Here is a 19867-nt window from a genome sequence, read left to right as displayed (position 1 = left end):
CCAGGGCAGGCGCCGGCTCCCCCAGCCCGCCCCTCCCGCTCCTGGGCTCAGCCCGTCCCCTCCCCTCGCTGCCATTCACCCCGCAGCCTGCCCCTCCCTGTGGGCCTGGCCAATGTCAGGGACCGGGCTGGCCACCCCCACTCCCCAAGCCGGTCGCCGCGCCTCTGCTCTGCAGCGGAGCACAGAAGGCCACCGAAAGAGGCCACCATGAGCTGCCTGGGGTGAGTTAGGGGTCTGCCCCTTGCCGGGAAAATCCGGAGAGGAAAAAAAAAAAGTTACATCTAGAAACAAATTTTCAGAGATGATGCGCTGGAACCGAAGGGCTCCCTGGGGCCGGCAGCCCCGCCCCTCCGGACCAGGGCTGGGCCAGGGGCCGGGCGGCCAGGCTGTCCCCGGGGAAGTTGGTACGCGTGTCTGACGGCTCTTAGCAGCCGGAGGCCCTCGCGGTCCGCCTCATCGGTCCTCCCTTCGGCGCTGCCCGGGCTTCCGTCCTCGCCGCCTCCGCCGGGCCAGCCAGTCTGACTCCTGGGACAGCCCCCGTGCCTGCCTTTCCCGTCCACCGCTCGTCCAGAGCTGCTGGCAGCGGGTCAGGAAGAGCGGGTGGGCAGAGGGGGCGCCCCCTTGGGCGTGCTCGATTGAGAGCCTGGGAAGCGGGAACGCTGGACCCCTGGGGATGCCCGGTCCCCGCAGCGTCCCCGGGGCGCCGCTGGGGAAGATGAAACAGCAGCCTCTGTTGTCAGCGCGTGTCAAGTGCGACAGGAAAATTGGGGAGGCTGCCGGAGGAGGGGGCGGCGCCCAGCTGGGCTCTGCAGAGAGAGGGGTCCCTTGGCAGCCGTGGCTTCCGCCCCCATCCCCCCACTCCCCACCCCCACCACCGGGCTCCAGGGGCTGATGGACTAAGTTCTAGGGGTCAAGTGGTGATCCTCATGCAGCCCCTTCCTGAGAGAGCTCCGAGAAGGCACGGAGGAATGGCATAGAGTCGGTTTTCTGTGATTCTGAGAGCTGAGCACCAGCTGAAGGGCAGCACAGGGCAGTCAGGGCAGGGTGGCCAGAGGAGGCGGCAGTTCCAGGGCTGCACAGCGACCAGTGGGGTGCAGCCATGTGTCCTGTGGAGGAGGGAAGATAGCTCATCAGGGCCAGGCATCCAGCTACAGAGGGGAACCCCAGAATGCCAAGGTGAGAGTGCCGCCTTGTGGAGCCCAACCTCAAGTACCAACCGTGCCTAGCTGTGAGTCACCCTGCTTTGGTAGGGCTCTGACCCTGCGACCGAGGACAGTGAAGTGCGACAACCTGGCCACCTGGGGTAGATGAAGACACACGTGTGCAGGTGCGTGTGCACGCTTGACCAAGGCTGGAACCACTTACACCACCACGCAGCTTCTGAGGGTGGTCCAGGGGCCAAAGCAGAGGACTTGCGGAGAAAGAAGAAGCAGTGAGACCGTGAAGCTGGGTCAGCCAGAGCAGTAGCCACTAGCCACATGTCACTCTCTAAAATGAAACTTAATATAAAATGCAATTTAAAATTCAGCTTCACAGTCTCACCAGCCACACGGCAAGTATGGAGTGGCCCCATCTGGCTGGTGGCCGCCCTACAGGACAGCGCATACGGGGAGCATGTCCATCCGCAACTTGCATCAGTCTTGGCCAACGTGGCCTCTTCATCTTAGTGTGGCACCGAGGGTGAGATTTGGGTCAGTGGCAGCAGTGTAAGTAGAGGGTCTTATCTTTCTTTACGACGGCAGTTACTCCTGTGGCTCAGAGCCTGATTTGGGTCTGTCCCCAAAGGGATCCCAGTTTGATGAAGTGATAAAAATGACTTTCTAATTAGGACAGGCCAAGGAGTTCGGAAAGTGTGACGCGGTTGAGAGGGAACAGGCAAGCAAAGTGGGCTCCGTACCCTGCTAGTGTTTCAGGAAACAGGCAAAGAAGGGAAGGATCGGGTAGAGGGGAGGGGAGGGTGAGGGAAGCCACTGAGGTGGTTGGGGAAGCTGGGTTTTGAGTCCTGGCAGACCTCGCTTGAACCCCCAGTCCACTCACGGACAGTGTGACCTTGAGCAGATTCACTAACCTCAACAGTTTATCCATAAAACAGGGTTGATCATTCCCATGCGCTCCCAGCGGGGTTCTTGGTGGGAAAGCATGCAAACAGACACTGCCAACTGCAGGCAGCAAAGAGATGCATTGAGAAACTGGGCTTTAGCGTTCCAGCACCTCCTTCGCCCTCTTCTGCTTTAATGACAAGTGTCAGAGACAACATCACACAAGGTTATCTGGAAAATTCGGTGACAGCGTGTCAGAAGCAGTGCCAGGCATCTAGCACATGCTCGATTAAACTGGTTTACGCTGGGGGAGGTCTCTTTCTCCCTAGAGAGGTCTCTCAGCCCCAGCACTAGCAACATGATTCTCTGTTGTTGGGAGCGCTCCTGTACTTAGCTTACAGCATTTCTGGCCTCTTCCCACCAGATGCCATAGCACACCCTCCTCCCGCTTGTCATTTTGTGACAACCAAAACTGTCCCCAGATAGTGCCGAATGTCATCTGAGGGGTAAAGTCACCCCCAATTGAGAAGCCCTGCCCGAGTATGATCTGCCCTTTGGTAGTACCCTCTTGCTAGGGCAGATGCTTCAGCAAAGGCCAGCCCGGCCCACCTCGTGCTGCTTTGGGTCAGAGGCGCCAGCTTTGAGGTGGCCCCACAGCAGTGTGTGCATGGCTGACTGTGTCCAGATTCAAGCAGGAGCATCTTCTCCGTGGTCACATCTCCAGTGCCCACAGACACGTGGAGTCGTCATGGTCCTTGGGTGGGCCTGGTTCCGGGTGCTGGGCTGTCACAGCTGGCACACGACCACCAGGAAGGGCTCTGTCATGATGGGATGGTGAGCGTGCTTGGATGCAGGGAGCTGTGCTCACCGTGAGCAGGGCTGAGGCCAGGCCCCAGAGGACCCCAAGTGAAGACAAGCTCTAGCTCCCTGCTGCTCCAGGAGAGAAGTGCAGCTCCATGAGGTCACGCCAGGGTGGGGGCCTCACTGGGGCCAGGCAGGGGGGCTGAAATGTGCTGGGCAGCATGGCCTGGACGGAGCAGGGAGACTGACCCTCGGGTCTGTAGGGGCCTCCCACAGGAGTCCACAGGAGGACCCTGAAAGGTGCTCCCTGCAAGACTGAGACAGAGGCTGAGTCCCCGGGGGTTCCTGCCTCTGCCGTTCCAGCCTGTCTGGGTGGTGGCCGCCTCCTGGTGGGAGAGAGCCTCGTGATGACCCCCACACACACACATACCCCGTGGAGTGGTCCTTGAGAAGCCCCTCCCCAGGATGCCCTGGGTGGTTTTCACATCTATCTGTTGGTCCTTAGAACTCAGATTCTCGCCTTTTCAACCCGAAGCCAGGACTCATGACCATGCAGTGGGGTCCCTGGGGTCAGCTCCTGCTCAGATACCAGAGAGTGGCAGGCCCAGAAGGGACCTGATGCCCCTTTCTTCTTAGCTCCATCTCCTCCCTTGCTGGTCCTCCCCTCTCCTCTCCAGTAGAACACATTCATCTCAGGGAGACCCCCTATTCCCCCCCCACCACCCTCACCTGCCCCCTCCTCACTTGCCCCCAGGTCTCATTAACTACTACTCCTTAGAAATTGGCCGCTTATCCCATCCTAACAGCCTTCACTGTGCCCCTCTCAGCATCACCCCACCCCTGGTGTACCAAAACCTTCAGGGTCCCTCCACCTCCTCTTAAACCCTTAGACCCTCCCATGGCTCCTCTCTGTTGTCATGAGTGCAGGCTGAGCTTTGACAAGGGCATTCAAGGCCTCCCTCTCTAGCCTCTTCTTCTTTGGAGCTTCCCCCTGGGTGAGTGGCGAAAGTCTCCCTGGCTGACACCGGCTGAGTCCTTGAGTCCCAGCATAAAGGCCACCGCCTCCAGAAAGCCTTCCCTGACTCTACATAAGGCAATCGGAGCTTCCTCTGAACTGTCGGGATCGGTCTCGCGGCCGGTGCGGGGGACTCTCCGGGGCGCTGCAGCCCGAGGGATCAGAGGCGAGGCGCCTGGGGAAGGGCTCGTGGACCCGGGCCAGAGGAGGCCGAGGAGCGGCTCGAACGGCCCCAGCTCGCGAGGAGCGGACGGGAGAGTTCCCGGAGGGGCGGGGCGGGGCGGGGCCACCCGAGAGGGGCGGGCGCGGGGCCGCGGGCCCAGCCTGCTCGGGAGGGGCTGAGCGCGCTCGCCGGGCAGAGGCGCGTGGAGTCGCCGCGCCCTCGCTCCGCTCCCGGCTCCGCACCCCCGGGCAATTGGCACCTGGCGCGCCGCCGTCGCCGACTCCAGATGGGGAAGGACCAGGGCTTCTCTCGGCACTTTCGGTAGTTTCCCCGAACCGCGCGTACCGAGCCCCCGGGAACCGCGCGCCCTGGTGCGACGGACCCGCCTCCGGCTGACTTGAAAAGGGGTGGGGCTCGGGCACCGAGGGGCTTCCCTGCTCTGTGCGTACCCAGCGAGCCAGCTTGACTGGGGGCAGGGGCTTGGGAGGGTGGACATAAACCCGAAGGTATTAAAGAGGGGGTTCCCCGCTGTGGGCACTGGCCTGCCGCCCTAGGGGTCGGGATGCGAGGTGGGGACCAAGGATGGAATTGAAAATTCCTCTTTCCTTCTTGTGACTGGACAGATCCAGGGAACTAGACAGAGAGCGAGGCAGAGACGGTGATGGAGAGAGAGGGCCTTGTGGGAGCCCCCAGTGGGAATCTGGAGTTGGATTTGGCCCTGGCCCCCTAAGAGAACAGACTAACTCTGAGTGCAGGGTCACCGGGTGGCCTCCCAAAGAGCCCCGTGGCCACAGAGAAGCCTGCCGGCACAGCAGGGACCTGGGAGACTGGGGACAGCTGTAGTCGGGCCGTCGGTTCAAAGGGGCGTCAGTCCATCAGCCACAGTGGTCCATGAGGCCCCACTGCACCTGGATCTGCCGGGGCTGTCAGTTCGGAGCAGACCCAGGGCTGGAGTGCATGGGCCAGACTGAGGCGCACGGAGGGCCCACACCAGCCAGGAAGGGCGTCTGGCACACCAGACAGGCTAGGCTCCCATCTCAGCCCTACGGACACGGAGGAGAGCAGAGGGCACCCAGCCTTCTCCCACAGGGGCAGTTGGTGACTCACCCTGGTTCCCACTGTGGGGGTGGGGGAGGCCCTTTCTAACTGCTGCTAGAGGGTTGGACCTAGGGGCTGTGGCTGTTGGGTTGATTCTAGAGCCTGAGGCTGGAGCCCAAAGGGTGAAGCAGACACTTTCGCACCTGTCACCTCTGCTTTGCTTGGGCAAGAGGTGGGCAGGGACCGTGCAGGCCAGCAGACGGAGACGTCTGGCTCTGCAGACCTTGAAGGACCATCCAGGGAATGCGGCTGAGGCGCTGGATTTTCGGGAATCACTGGGGTGGGCAAGGATGAGTGTATCGGGTGATGGCTCTTCTGGCAGAACCGAACAGGCCATCATTCTTGCCTCCCACTTGCCTGGAACGTCCTGATTTGGACCAGAGCTCACGGGGCGAGACAGCGGGTGCACCCTCCTCCCCAAGGACGCACATCCCTTCCCTCACACCAGGCAGCCACCTGACCTAATTAAACCTACCCACGGAGATCAAGGGAGCTGAGTGGGGGCCACCGGGTGACCTCCGAGGGATTGTATGTCTGCTGGCTGCAAGGCCACTGCTCCCTGCCTCCCCCCATGCCCTTGGCGCTGGCTCCTGGTCCAGAGAACAGGGAAGGGAACCTTGGGACGCAGCCAGGGAGGCCTCACTAGCAACCAGAATTTCAAGGGCCCTCAGGGGAGGCTGGTGACAATGTGGGGGCCCAGAACCCGGGTTCCACCTCAGCTGTGGGCAGCCACACAACCCTGGAATGAGATGGACCCCCTCTGAGCCCGAGAATCCTCTGCCAGGGGCCAGGGAGTCCCAGGATGTTGACCGCTGCCATTCCTCAGAGGTGTGGGGGGGCCACTGCGGGACCACCCTCTTTCCTCCTTCACTGAGTCCTAACTCTGTGCTCAGCCCTGGCTGGTCACCGTGGCTCACACCCGAGCTACAGACCCAGTCTTCTAGAGCTTCCCACCTTGTAGAGGAGACCCAGGGGCACCACGGAAACGTCCCAGGCTGTGGACTCCAACAGGGGACTGTGCGAGCTTCCCCAAGGCCTCTCGTCACTTCCAGGTCAACCGCTCACAGAGCAGGAACCGCAGTGCCTTCAGCTTTGAAGCCCAGCGCTTGGCTGGCACTGATAGCAGGGACTTCCTAAAACATGTTGGACTAAACTGGAGGAAGGGTGTTGAAGGGCGAAGCCAGGTCATCTAGGAGAGCAGAGTGTGCTGGGCGGGGGCCACAGGCTGGGTCAAAGGGTAGGAGCGGGACTGGATGCTGTGGTCCCCGCCCGCGCTGAGGGGACTGGCAGGGGGCCCACGGTGGGGCTGGGAGTCTCCTGAGGGTCTAGGCAAAGTCTGACCCCAGCGAGAATGGTGGCTTCGGTTTTCTCCAGCAGAGTTTTCTCCTGGAATCAGGCAGGAAGAAGGTGGCTGGGGGGGGGGGGTGCGGGGCGGGGGGCACCCCTGGCTGCGGCTTGGCCTGGCTGGTGTGAGGGCATGAGGGAGTCCGGGGAAGCCAGAGATGGGAAGACAAAGGCGAGAGGAGGAACAGGTTCACGGAAGGGCTTGGAGGGCGCTGAGTCCAGAGTAACGGGGACCTGGGGAAGGAGGCTTTCCCCAAGTGGAGCGAGCTGGGCGCCCCGGCCCTCGTGTGACCCGGGCCCACTAGGGCACAAGTCCAGGTCCCGAGGGGGACACTGATGCCCGGGGCCACTCCGGGGCGGAGGAGAGCGCCCAGCACGGCGCCCACGAAGTTTGCCGATTCTGTGGTCCTCGCCCGCAGGATCTTCATCCCCAAGAAGCACCGGGCGCGCTTCGACGAGGTGGTGTCTCAGGGTCTGCTGGGCAAGCTGTGCCGCGCGCGGCGGACGCAGGGCGCGCAGCGGCTGCGCCGGAGCCGCAGCGAGGAGCGGCCCGAGCGCCTCCTGGTGTCCACGCGCGCCAGCGCCGCCCCTCGCCGCCCCGACGAGCCGCCCCCGCGCAAGGCCGCCTCTCTGCTGGGCGGCCGCGCGGGCCCCGGGGGCGCGCGCAGGTACCCGGGACGGGCTGCGGACGCCTCTCGGTCGGTGGGCTCAGGAATGGAGACCCGGGCCGAGGGCGCGGGGGCGAAGCGGGGCCACCTGGGGGTTGGGGTCCAGGAGAGGTTAAGGGGAGCGGGACGCGGGACCTTGCCATCCCCTGCTCCCCGCGGGCTCCTCTCCCCAGAGAAAGGCACACTCAGCGATCCCCACCCCACCTCTTCTTTCTCCCCAGGACAGTCCGAGTCTACAAGGGCAACAAGAGCTTCGGCTTCACGCTACGTGGCCATGGACCTGTCTGGATCGAGTCTGTCCTGCCTGGTGAGGGATGGGTGGGTTGTTCAGAATGGGGCAAAGGAGCCTGTGAGGTCGATGGTCAGCAGCCACTCCCCTCTTCAGGTCCCAACCTTGAGGAGCCTGTGTCCTCTAAGTCCCAGAGCAGCCGACCCAGATCACCCATCTTCCCCAGTCCTGGCTAACCCCCTCCAAGTGCAGGGTCACCTTAGAGCCAAGTTTTCCATTCAGACCTTTCCTGGGCCCCCAGGCAACCCTCCCTGTGCCCACTGCCCCCTGAGAACTGGGCACTTGCTGGGCAGGCCGCAGGGCTCCAGGGCCTCTTCCCAGTATCCAGACTCCAAGGACTCCCCTCTTCCACCCCTGGCCTGCCCCTGTGGAATGGAGACATCTGGAGGAATGCCTCCTTGCGGGGCCCCTCTGGTGAGGGGGTGAGGGGTCGGCAGGGGGAGGGAAGACTCATTTCTTGGGGGGAAGTGCGTTCCGTTGTGGACGCTCTCTGCGGGGAAAACGGCTCCAGCACTGCACTGAGCTCTCCCACCGTGTCACCACCCGCAGGGCTGGGTCACTGGGTCTGTCCTGCCCCCTCAGCCCCTCCCTGAGCACGACACCTCCAGTGACCCATCCCCGGGGGTGCAGCTGCTGATGCTGAGCTCCTTCTGCATCTCACCTCTCTGGTACATGGATCTGTGAGAAAGGCTCCTCTGATCTCTGCCACCCACCCATCCTCTCGCCTGTAAAACAGGACGTCACGGGGCTCCCTGGGGTGGGTCCCTGCTCAGCTGACCCTCCCTCTCACCTTGCTTCCAGGGAGCCCGGCTGACAATGCCTCCCTCAAGTCAGGTGACCAGATCCTCTTCCTCAATGGACTGGACATGAGGTCAGAGGCTGTTGGGGACATGGAGCTTAGTGGCAAACAACCCCCAGGACTTCTGACTCTTGGGACATCCTGGCCACAGGCCTCTGACCAGTTGGTCCCCTGTTTGTCCCCCCTCCTATGGGAAGTCTTGAATCCACCCTCCTAGCCTCCAGGATGTCAAATCGTCCTTCCAACTGGGAGACACCCAGGCTCCATGCTTGGGGCGAAGAGTTGAATAGATCGTGTGTGTCTTTCCCTTGGAGGGTGGGGAACTTACCCAGAGAGGATGGGGGCATGACACCTCCTGTACCCACAAGTGTCCAGCTGGCCCTGGGCCTGGAGCTTCTCCTGCAGAGGAGGTTAATGCATGGGCGAGGCAGGGCCCTGGCTTCAGGCCGACATGTGGCCTCGCTGTGCGGCCTCCACCAGCAGGACAGGGGTGTCCGGCCGCTGGCTGTGCGCTCGGGTCACACTGGGCCGTCCCTCCGGGGCCACCTCTGCTTGGCAGGAACTGCTCCCACGACAAGGTGGTGTCCATGCTCCAGGGCAGCGGCGCCATGCCCACGCTGGTGGTGGAGGAGGGGCTCGTCCCATTCGCCAGCGGTGAGGCGCCCGTGGCCCTGGGCCGCTTTGGCCACTGGAGCCCCTACTTGGGTCACCAGGGGTGGGATTCCTGAGTCTACCGAGGCCTCTGCTCCCCCTTGCAGCTTCCCTCCCCAGGTTGGGGAGCCTCAGGGCTCCCCCTCCAGCCCCGTCCTCAGCCCAGCTTGGGAGGTCCCCTGGCCCCAGCCGAAGGGCAGACCTTGCCTGGCCTGGGGACACCGGCTCACTCGTGCCTCTCTTTCCTGTGACCCGCTCCCTGGAAGATTCCGACTCGATGGATTCCCCCAACCCGTCGTCGGCGCTCACCTCCCTGCAGTGGGTGGCAGAGATCCTTCCGTCCAGCATCCGAGTGCAGGGGAGGACCTTCAGCCAGCAGCTGGAGCACCTGCTCACACCCCCTGAGCGCTATGGGGTCTGCCGGGCCCTCGAGAGCTTCTTCCAGCACAGGTGGTCACCCCAGGGTGGCAGGGGCAGTGGGGATCTGCTGTGGGGTGGACCCCAAATCCTGCCAGGACTCACCACCACTCACCTGCCTGAGCTTCCCCTGAGAGCGGGGGGGGGGGCCATTGAGCTGCCTTAAACAAACCCCAACTCTGACACCTCCTAGCCACGTGACCTGGCCAGCTCCAGCCCTCTCTGTAAATTGAAGCAGACAGTGAGTCCCTGCGGTGTGTTTGGCAGGACCCTCGAAACACCCACCCAGGGGCACTCACGACCAGCCCATCCCTGCTCAGGTCGGAGTAGCATCTTTCTTTTCCCATCTCAGTGGCAGCAGGAGCGTTTCTCACACGCCTCAGCCCAGAGGGTCATTGTCTTGGTCTTTGCAAAGCCAATTACTTCTTCATAACCTTTTTCGGTTTAAACAAAAATGTATATGTTTGTTGAAATGTAATTCACATACCATACAATTCACGCATTTGAGTGTACAACGCGCTGGTTCTTAGTATGTTCACAAATGTGTTGTAACCACCACCACATTCAGTTTTAGGACATTTTCATCACCTCCAAAGGAAGTCCCAACCGCTTCACAGTTGTTCCCACCCCCTCCCCCTCCCCCACGCCCCCTTCACCTTAAACCACCAGTAATCTACTTTCTTTGTCTGTAGGTTTCCCTGTTCTGGAGATTTCAAATGCTGGAACCATACGATATGTGGACTTCTTTATAATTATTTTTCCACTTTTAAAATTTTTAATTATTATATTTGTGACCATGCTGGGTCCTGGTTGCTGTGCATGGGCTTTCTCTGGTTGCAGAGAGCAGGGGCTACTCTCTAGCTGCTGTGCGTGGGCTTCTCCTGTTGCGGAGCATGGACTCCATCGTTGTGACTCTCGGGCTTAGTTGCTCCGAAGCATGTGGGATTCTTCCTGGACCACGGATCGAATCCATGTCCCCTCCACTGGCAGGCGGACTCTTAACCACTGGACCACCAGGGAAGTCCCAACGTGTGGACTTTTATGTCTGGCTTCTTTCATTTAGCATGTTTTCAGCATTCACTCGGGCTTCCCTGGCGGCTCAGTGGGAAAGAATCTGCCTACAATGCAGGAGACCCTGATCCCTGGGTTGGGAAGATCCCCTGGAGAAGGAAATGGCAACCCACTCCAGTATTCTCGCCTGGGAAATCCCATGGACAGAGGAGCCTGGCTATGGTCCATGGGGTCGAAAGAGTCAGACATGACTTAGCGACGAAACAATAGCATTCATCCAAGTTGTAACACCCACAGTTGACCCTCAATATCTGTGGGTTCTGCATCTCCAGATTTCACCAACCGTGGAACAAATATATGTGGAAAAATTACAGGAAGTTCCAAAAAGCAAAACTTAAAATTGGCCAAAATTCCCTGTATGTTTCAGATACTGATTCCTTGTTGATTTTAGACATTGTAAGTATCTTCTTCCATTTGTTATTCTCTTATTACTTCCATTATATCTAGTATTATCAGCTCCAGGTTTTCTTGATTTTGTATCATCACAGGCAACGCATATGTGGCCTTATGGCTTTGGCTTTTGAATTTTTATTCAAGAAGCCCTTCACTGCTCCTTGGTCAAAAGAAATCTCCTGCGTTATCTGCTGTTAGTTTTATAATCATACCTTGCACAGTTTGGTCTTTTATCCACCCAGGGTTCATCTTTATGTGTGGTGGTACATGAGGATCAGTTTTATTTTTTTCCACACAATGGGAACAGGGATCAGCAAAGTGTTTCTGGAAAGGGCCCGATAGCAAATATTTTAGGGTTTGCAGGCCATACCGTCTCCACTGAAAGCTGAAACCCTTCAGCTCTGCTGTTGTCCCTTGAAAATGGTCATAGACAATATATACCAGTACAGGTGGCCATGTTCCCGTAAATCTTGCTTTATAAAAACAGGTGGAGGGCCAAATTTTGGCCCTTGGGCCATCATTTGCCAGTCCCTTGAGTCAGTTTTCCAAATATGTTCTATACATTTTTTTTTTTAATTTAAATTTTGGCCCCGGAGCATGGGGGAATTTAGTTCCCTGACCAGAGGAACCTGTGCTCCCTGCATTGGCAGTGTGGAGTCTTAACCACTGGACTGCCAGGGACGTCCCCATTCTATGTATTTTAATCTTCAAACAGCTCTGTGCGGTAGATGCTTTCCCCTCACTCCCCACCCCCACCCTCCGGCCAAGCAACCCTGTTTACAGGATCTTGGTTCCTCGGCTAGGGATTAAACCTGGGCCACAACAGTGAAAGTCTAGAGTCCTAACCCATGAGCCACCAGGGAACTCCCGGTAGCTACTATTTTTGTCCTCCATTTTAACAGAGGAGGAAACTGAGACACAGAGAAATGAGTAATTGGAGAAGATCACTTGGCTGGCAGGTGGCAGAGCTGGGATTTGAGTCCGGCAGGCTGTCCGCAAAGCCAGCCTTCCCGCCCACTTCTCTGTCTGGGGAAGGAGGGGAAGGGCCCCGTCCCCAACCCTGGCCCCTCTGGTAAGCCCCTGAGTCACGAACTCCTCGCTCTGCACCCGCCTCCCCGACCAGGAACATCGACACCCTCATCGTCGATGTCTACCCGGTGCTCGACACTCCGGCCAAGCAGGTCCTCTGGCAGTTCATCTACCAGCTGCTAACCTACGAGGAGCAGGAACTCTGCCAGGAGAAGATCGCCTGCTTCCTGGGCTACACGGCCATGACCGGTGAGCAGCCCTGCCCCCTGGCCCGCCCACCAGGAGAAGAGCCGGATGCCTGTTCTCACCCGGGAGGCTTTACAGCCGGCCTGGCCCCTCCCACTCGCGGAGGCACCCCTGTGCTCTTTAGGTAGCATCTTCCAAGTGGCCCAGTGGTGAAGAATCTACCTGCCAAAGCAGGAAACACAAAGAGACACAGGTTCGATTTCTGGGTCGGGAAGATGCCCTGGAGAAGGAAATGGCAACCCACTCCAGTATCCTTGCCTGGAGAACCCCATGGACAGAGGAGCCTGGCAGGTACAGTCCATGCGGTCGCAGAGAGTCAGACTCGACTGTAGATACATGCCTAACACTCCCAGGCTGGCCCCTTGCTTGGCTCCACAGATGCACTTTCCCAGCTTGATCCCTAAAGCAGGATAACCTTAGACTTTTTTTTTTAATATTTATTTGGCTGTGTTGGGTCTTCCCTGCCGCACGTGGGATTTTTGGTTGTGGCATGTGAACTCTTAGTTACGGCACGTAGAATCTAGTTCCCTGACCAGGGATTGAACCCGGGGTCCCTGCTTTGGGAGCACAGAGTCTTAGCCACTCAATCACCAGGGAAGTCCCACCTTAGACTTCAAACACCCCATCTGACGCCGGGGGTCTCCGGTTTCTCACCCGCATGTGAAGGTGACCACAGTGGCTGTGCTTTGCACCCCAGAGAGGGTGGCACAGATGAAGGAGTCCATGTGGACACTGTTTACAGACCTGGATTGTGAGCACATGGCGAGCTCACCCTGCCTGGTGGGCTCTGAAGACCGCAGACTCCCATGAGAGCCTGTGGGTCCCTGTGCAGCCTCTGACCCTTCATGCCATTCCACTGCTGTGAGTCCACCTGCCCACACACACCTCAGCACGTGGGCTGCGGGCATCCAAAGGGGGCCAAACTTGGGTACCTGCTCTGGACCGCCTGCACATCCCCTATGTGCTCCCCCTGGGCGCCCATTGACCCTCGTCCTGGGGACCCACGAGTGGGGGTTGAGGGGAGAGGGTTTGAACTCAGATGCAGACTGGGCAGCAGACATCCCTCCCGCAATTCTGCCCTGACCTAGAATCTTCCATGTCACCCCTGCGGGCAGCGGTGTCAGATGTGGAGACCTTGGAATCACGGGGTCCTAGGCTCTCGTCATGAGAAAGGACCTGCTGGGTAGGGGGCTGTGACCCCCTCCACACAGCCTCCATCTTCAGGCCGGCCCTACCTGGGGCACCTCCTGTGCTGGGCACCCCGCTTCCCATCCCAGGGCTCCCCCTGAAAGCAGGGCCGGGCTCGCAGGTGGTGCCCTCACCCTCCCTGTGTTCGGAGGCTCCTTGTCCGGCTGAGAGGACAAGGAGCCCGTCTCTCCATTGGTCCCACAGCAGAGCCCGAGCCCGAGCCGGAGCCAGAGCTGGAGCCTGAGCCGGCACCCGAGCCCCAGATGCGGAGCTCCCTGAGGGCCTCCTCCATGTGCCGCCGCAGCCTCCGCTCCCAGGGCCTGGAGGCTGGCCTTGGCTGTGGTGAGGCCCGGACCAACAGTCCGCAAGCCAGGGTGGCGGGGCGGGGGGTGGGGTGTGGGGCCAGGGCTCGGTTTTCCCATCTGCAAAATGGGCTTGGCGAGATGAGACATCCCCGAATGGGCTGAGCGGGTGCTTCCTCCCCCCGGGTCTGCAGGGCTTGGTGGTTCTTTCTCCAGGGCCTGGGCTGGGGTCTAACCCTTAGAGCTCAGAGGCAGTCACTAGACCCCCCGCCCCGTGGTGGACTCGGCCCTCCTGATTCCCCCGGCAGGCCCTAGCGACTGTCCAGAGATGCCTCTTCCTCCCATCCCAGGCGAGCGCCAGGCAGGTGACGGCACATCCCTCCCTGAGACGCCCAACCCCAAGATGGTGAGACCTTCTCTCCACCCTGCTCCTGGTGTCAGTGGGGAGCTGGGAATGGGTGGCCCATGGAGGTGGGGCAGACCCTGGCCTCCCAGACCACCCAGGCCTGCCTCTGAGGCCGTGTGTGGGGGAAGACGAGGGCCGACTAGACTCACCCGCACCTCACCTCTCCCGGAAGATGTCAGCTGTCTACGCGGAGCTCGAGTCCCGCCTGAGCAGCAGCTTCAAAGGGAAGATGGGGACCAGCTCTCGAGCCCGCGCCTCCCCACCACTGCCCAGCGCAGCAGGCCCAGCAGGTAGGGGCTTTCCAGCCCTGGCTCCCGAGGGCCGCTCCTGCCTCCTGGCCAGCTGGCTGGGTGTTGCCCCCACCCCCAGGCATACCCCTCTGGAGCCCCTTTTTCCTTTGTGGCCGTGGGACTGAATCCTGGGGAACCCTGTCAGCCTACGTAGCTAGGGGCCATCAAGATCCACCTTGTCCTGGCTCCCCTCCTGAGTCCCCTCTCTGATCCTCACCCCCACTGTGGATCTGGAAAAGTGGAGGGCTGCTCCCAAGGGGTGGGGTCCTCAGTGAGCATGTGGCCGTTGCATAGACTAGATAGGGTGCATTGCTCTGTGAATGGCTCAGCTGCGAAGATGGCTGCTCGCACAACGGTTTCTCTGCATTTCCGAAGGCAGGACCCCTGGGTAATACTTCTGTGAGCCAAAGACTTGCTGGTTATGGGAGGTACCCCGAGACTTTGGTCTGGACACCCCCTCGCCCTCGCCTTGTGTTCAGTGGGTTCCGGGTGGGACCCTGGGATCCTCTCCAGGATGAGCAGGGTCTGCCTGTCCTGGGCCCACCAGCACGCCCTCCATCCACTCTGGCCTCCGATCACCCTCAGGGAAGACCTGGAGAGGCAGAGTTACCAGAGTCTTCCTGCGCTGTGTCCAGAGAGGGAAAGAAAGGTGCCCAGGGGCACAGAGCCCACCAGCTCTGGCACCCTCCCCCTAGCCTGCGCTGGAACTGAGGCACTGACCCAAGAGGGATCCTCATGGCCCACCCCCCACCGCAGGGCCCAGGACCCGGTCCAGCATCTCATGGCCCAGCGAGCAGCTCCTGCCCTCCCCCTGCTACTACCCGCTGTGCTCAGAGGGCCTGGCCTCCCCCAGCAGCTCTGAGTCCCACCCCTACGCCAGCCTGGACAGCAGCCGGGCACCTTCCCCTCAGCCGGGCCCCGGGCCTGTCTGCGCTGAGAGCCCCCCCAGCCCGGACCCCAGCCGCCGCCCCTCCAGCCGCCGGAAGCTCTTCGCCTTCTCCCGCCCTGTGCGAAGCCGGGACACTGACCGCTTCCTGGATGCGCTGAGTGAGCAGCTGGGCCCCCGGGTCACCATCGTGGAGGATTTCCTGAGCCCTGAGAATGACTACGAGGAGGTGAGCACACAGGCATGTGTGTTGGGGGGAGGCGGGCAGGGGGCCTGTAAGGGGACTGGGGTCCCGGGGCTCCTGCCAGAGGCCTGCTGCCCCGAAGGCTGTGCCCCAGGCTCTCCCTCCCTGTCTCCCAGGACACCCCGCTCCCCAGCTGGAGCTATCCGACCCTTGGCTCAAGCTTCAACAACCCCCTAGCCAAGGCCACCCCATGTACCGGGTCTCAGGTTCCCTAGCCAGCTCAGGCTGTCCCACTCACAACCTCAGGCTGACCCCCCGGACGACCCCATCCAGCCCCTGGGCCATGCCTCCGCTGCCCCGGGCCTTCCGGTCCTCCGTACCTCGGCCCCTGCCGCAGTCTCCCTCGGGGCCCCGCCTGGCCCTCCCTTCACCTAGCTGTCTCCCCAGATGAGCTTCCACGACGACCAGGGCAGCTTCATCACCAACGAGAGGAGCAGCGCCAGCGAGTGCATCAGCAGCAGCGAGGAAGGCAGCTCCCTGACCTACTCCTCCCTCTCCGACCACATCCCCCCGCCCCCCCTTAGTCCCCCACCCCCGCCACCCCTGCCCTTCCACGACCCCAAGCCCAGCAGCTCCCGCACCCCAGATGGGCCCCGGGGCCCCACTCCAGCACTGCCCAAGCCCCTCGCCCAGCTTGGCCACCCGGTGCCCCCACCGCCCCCGCCACCCCTGCCCCCGCCTGTCCCCTGTGCACCCCCCATGCTGCCCCGGGGCCTGGGCCACCGCCGCAGTGAGACCAGCCACATGAGCGTCAAGCGCCTGCGGTGGGAGCAGGTGGAGAACTCAGAAGGCACCATCTGGGGACAGGTAGGTGACCTGGGGACCCGGAGCACGCTGCACCAGGGGAGGCAGTCTGGGCAGCAGCGGTGAAGACAAGGTCCACCTCTGGGGTGTTTCCAACATCAGCTGACCACCCCCGGGCCCTCCCCATCCTCGGCAGACAACAGACGAGAGCTCGGTCCAGGGACACGTTCACCTTCAGTGGTCAACACAGGCGCCGAAGCCCGGTCAGTGTCCCTGAGCCGGTGACGTGCTGGGGACACCCAGAAAAGGCACCGCTCTCACCCTTGAAGCCTATCACTCGAGATCTGAATGGTCCCCTTAGGCTCTTGGAGCTGAGAGAAGGGCAGCTGGTTAGAGTCACAGACGTTTGAGCAGTCTGACAGCCTGCGTGCGCAGTGTGTTCATGGGAGCCGGGACCAGAGGATTCTGAGAAGGGCAGCTGGTCCAAAGCCCTGCGCAGCAGCCTCTCCCCTTCCACTTTTTGCAGTTTCTTTTTGGCTGTGCTGGGTCTTCATTGCTGCGCGGGCTTTTCTCTAGTTTCAGAGAACGGGGGCTACCCTGCAGTTGCAGTCCACGGGCTTCTCATCTCAGTGGCTTCTCTTGGGGCGGAGCACAAACTCTAGGGTGTCCTGGCTTCGGTCGTTGCAGCAGATGGGCTCAGCAGTTGCGGCTTCCGTGTTCCAGAGCACAGGCTCAGTAGCTGTGGCGAATGGGCTTCGTTGCTCTACAGCATGTGCAGCCATGTCTCCTGCATTGGCAGGTGGATTCTTTACCCCTGAGCCACCAGGGGAGCCCCCACCCCTTCACTCTGATGCTCGAGTTTCCTCCCAAACAGCACTGCCAATATTTACTTGATCACCTTCACCGATGGGGAGCTCACTATCTGATGAGACATCCCTTTCCTCACTGGACAGTTTTCACCAACCATCCTTGCCTTGCTCTGGAATTTTTGTCTCACCAGGATTCCCATGCCCTGCTTTCTGTCCCGCCCTTTGAAATCAGGCAGAGCAGGTATATTTTCTTATCCACAGGTCATCCAGCCCGTCGGATGAGCAAGGTCCACCCCATCCCTGTTCTTTGGGTCACCGCCCTAGAATGTGGTTCCTAGCCCCACAGTCTGTCAAAGGGCAGGCCCCAAATGGAACTCCCAGAGGGGCTTCACAAGTTCAGAGGAGAAAACATGGCCCTCATCTCCTCTGACCTGGACATCACACTCCTCATTTGGCCGAGGAACCCTCCAGTTTCGGGGACTGCCCCACCTCAGTACTCTTTCCCGCCATCATCCTCCATGCAGTCCCGTCCTTTTCCTAGGATGCCAAGTAACGTGTCCTTACTGCAGCCACTCTCCTTTGGAGCATGCTTGTCATTTTTTTTCCCACTGCCACCTCCTGAGTCCCCATTCCATCCTCCTGGGCCTCCTGCCTTCCCAGCCAAGTTGGCATCAGCCCACATCTCTAGGGAACCTTCTCATGTTACTAATAAGGATGGTCAGCAGGACAAAGTCACGAACAGGGACCTCCTGGGTCCCCTGGAGGCTCCTACCAGCCTCAGATGGGCCTTGCAGCCTTGCTCTGCAGAGTGATGCTTCCACTGGTTTACTGCAGTAGACACAGAGGGGTCAGGCATCTGGCCAAGCCCCTACAGCCATGGGCCTTCTAGATTGTCAGCTCTCATCCGGATCAGTCATCATAGCCACCCAGCCGGTTCCTAACCTCTGGCACTTCCCTGCTTCCTTTTCCCCACCTTCGGGGACCCAGGGCAGCTCTGGTGAACTCACTGCCAGCAAAGGACACCTCAGAGCAGACCCGGACCCGTTGGCCACCTTCTTAAGCCTCCTTGGGTGGCTCCAGCCCCTTTACAACCCCTGTACCCCCTGCTCCAGTGCAACTTGCTGGCTTCTGCATGGAGAGTGTTCCAGGTCTGAGTGTTGTTGACCACAAGAGGAGCCGGCTCACCGCCCGATGATAACTTAGATGATTTATCAATGGCTTCTCCTGCAGTCTCCTCCCGTCCCATCCCCAGGTTCATGCCAGGGCTTGGTGGAGGCTCTCCCTCCGGGAGCGCCCAGGGCTGCCCTCAGAGGATGGGGGGCGGTGGGGGACCGCAGTCCAGCTCCCAGTGCTATTGCTCACTCTGAACCTCCCCCTCCCTCGCAGCTCGGGGAGGACTCTGACTACGATAAGCTGAGCGACATGGTGAAATACCTTGACCTGGAGCTCCACTTTGGCACCCAGAAAGCTGCCAGTGAGTGGCCCCAGGGGCCAAGGGGAGCCCCGACTCCGGGTTCTGCGGCAGCCCACCTTCTGTGGGGGTCCCAGGGCTTAGAGTCCCTGAGGTCTGAACAAATTGCCCTTTACTTCCTGGGTCCCTGAATTATTTAATGTCTCAGAGCCTCAGTTTCCCCACTTCAGTACTGGAGATGGTAATAACTGGCATTTATCGCATGCTTACCAAATGCCACACACCCTTGTTTCTACATTAATCGTGTTACAATCATGTAAAGGTGGGGGCTGTGATTACCCCAACTTCCTGATGAGGAAGCACGGAGAGGCCAGGTAATTTGTTCAAAGTCAGAATCAGGTAGACAGATACCCTGTCCAGCCTCTCTCTCTCCCCTAACCCGTCTCTGAGTGTCTCCCTGTCGTTGGGATACTGTGTGAGTGGAGACTGGTCCTGGGATGGAAGAGAGAGACTGTTGTCCTTCCAGGCAGCATCTACAGTCACCAGGTGACCCGTTCTCCTTATGGGGCCGGCTCAGGCCCGAGGGCCCGGGGAGAGAGGACGGGGGAGGGACATACACACACCACCCACACTAGGTGTGCAAGGCTGGACTCCAGAGTCCATGAGTGAGGAGAGTGTGGACACCTGGAGCTGATTCAGTCAACTCCATGGTCGGAGACCTCGGGACTGTGGGGTGTGGCCACACCCCTCCTGAGCCCTCTCCCAGTAGCCTCAGCCTAGCGTCCCCTCCCTAAACCATCAGTTTCCCTTCCAGAGCCGGTGCCGGGGCCTGAGCCCTTCAGGAAGAAGGAGGTGGTGGAGATCCTGTCCCACAAGAAGGCCTACAACACCTGTGAGGGGCTGCGGCGGCCCAGGGGGTGGGGTGGGGCGCAGGACACGACCCCTTGGGGCCACAGGGCCTCTGATTCACCCCAGTGGATAGTAGAGATTGGGCCGTGGGGGCCCCCAGCACCTGCCACCGGGCTCTGTGAAGGCTCCCTCCCAGGTTCGGGTGCCGGCCTTGGCTCCGCCCCCATCCTGTGATCTGCTCCCAGTTCTGGCCCTGCCTCCAGCCGCAATCCTTTGCTCGTCCCTTTAAGACCCTCGCTAGTTCCCTGGCCCCAGCTCCACGGTTCAGTTCAGTTCAGTTGCTCAGTCGTGTCCCACTCTTTGCGACCCCATGGACTGCAGCAAGCCAGGCCTCCCTGTCCATCACCAACTCCCAGAGCTTGCTCAAACTCATGTCCATCGAGTCAGTGATGCCATCCAACCATCTCATCCTCACTCGTCCCCTTCTCTTCCCGCCTTCAATCCCGCTCAGCATCAGGGTCTTTTCTAATGAGTCAGTTCTTCCCATCAAGTGGCCAAAGTATTGGAGTTTCAGTGTCAGCATCAGTCCTTCCAGTGAATATTCAGGATTGATTTCCTTTAGGATGGATTGGTTGTATCTCCTTGCAGCTCCACAGGCCCTACTCAATCTAGGTCTGTCCCCTGGAGAACCCTTCCTTCTAAGGGTAGCAGGACG

The 19867-nt window shown here is 60.4% G+C and overlaps 1 protein-coding gene across 5 annotated transcripts in view; it reads left to right on the top strand.

Moving 5' to 3' along the window:
- GRID2IP (Grid2 interacting protein) overlaps positions 1-19867 on the top strand; it is a 35570-nt gene that overhangs the window by 8627 nt on the left and 7076 nt on the right. The window contains exons 1-14 of one of the 5 annotated variants that reach the window (XM_024984880.2): positions 94-221; positions 6880-7128; positions 7350-7435; positions 8219-8288; positions 8776-8870; positions 9134-9317; positions 11872-12026; positions 13419-13553; positions 13822-13919; positions 14092-14209; positions 14966-15324; positions 15727-16146; positions 18279-18366; positions 19118-19195. In XM_024984880.2, coding sequence (XP_024840648.1) covers positions 208-221; positions 6880-7128; positions 7350-7435; positions 8219-8288; positions 8776-8870; positions 9134-9317; positions 11872-12026; positions 13419-13553; positions 13822-13919; positions 14092-14209; positions 14966-15324; positions 15727-16146; positions 18279-18366; positions 19118-19195 — 2149 coding nt within the window. In that variant the 5' untranslated portion in view covers positions 94-207. Of the gene's footprint in view, positions 1-93; positions 222-3753; positions 4340-6879; positions 7129-7349; positions 7436-8218; positions 8289-8775; positions 8871-9133; positions 9318-11871; positions 12027-13415; positions 13554-13821; positions 13920-14091; positions 14210-14965; positions 15325-15726; positions 16147-18278; positions 18367-19117; positions 19196-19867 lie in introns of those variants that run through there. The other 4 variants (XM_024984879.2, XM_059881309.1, XM_024984878.2 and 1 more) reach the window with 4 other exon arrangements.

This window comes from Bos taurus, chromosome 25, assembly GCF_002263795.3.
Source record: "Bos taurus isolate L1 Dominette 01449 registration number 42190680 breed Hereford chromosome 25, ARS-UCD2.0, whole genome shotgun sequence".
NCBI classification, from domain to species: Eukaryota; Metazoa; Chordata; class Mammalia; order Artiodactyla; family Bovidae; genus Bos; species Bos taurus.
Note: the sequence above shows the minus strand (reverse complement) of the source record. Positions and strands in the feature narration are given on the sequence as shown.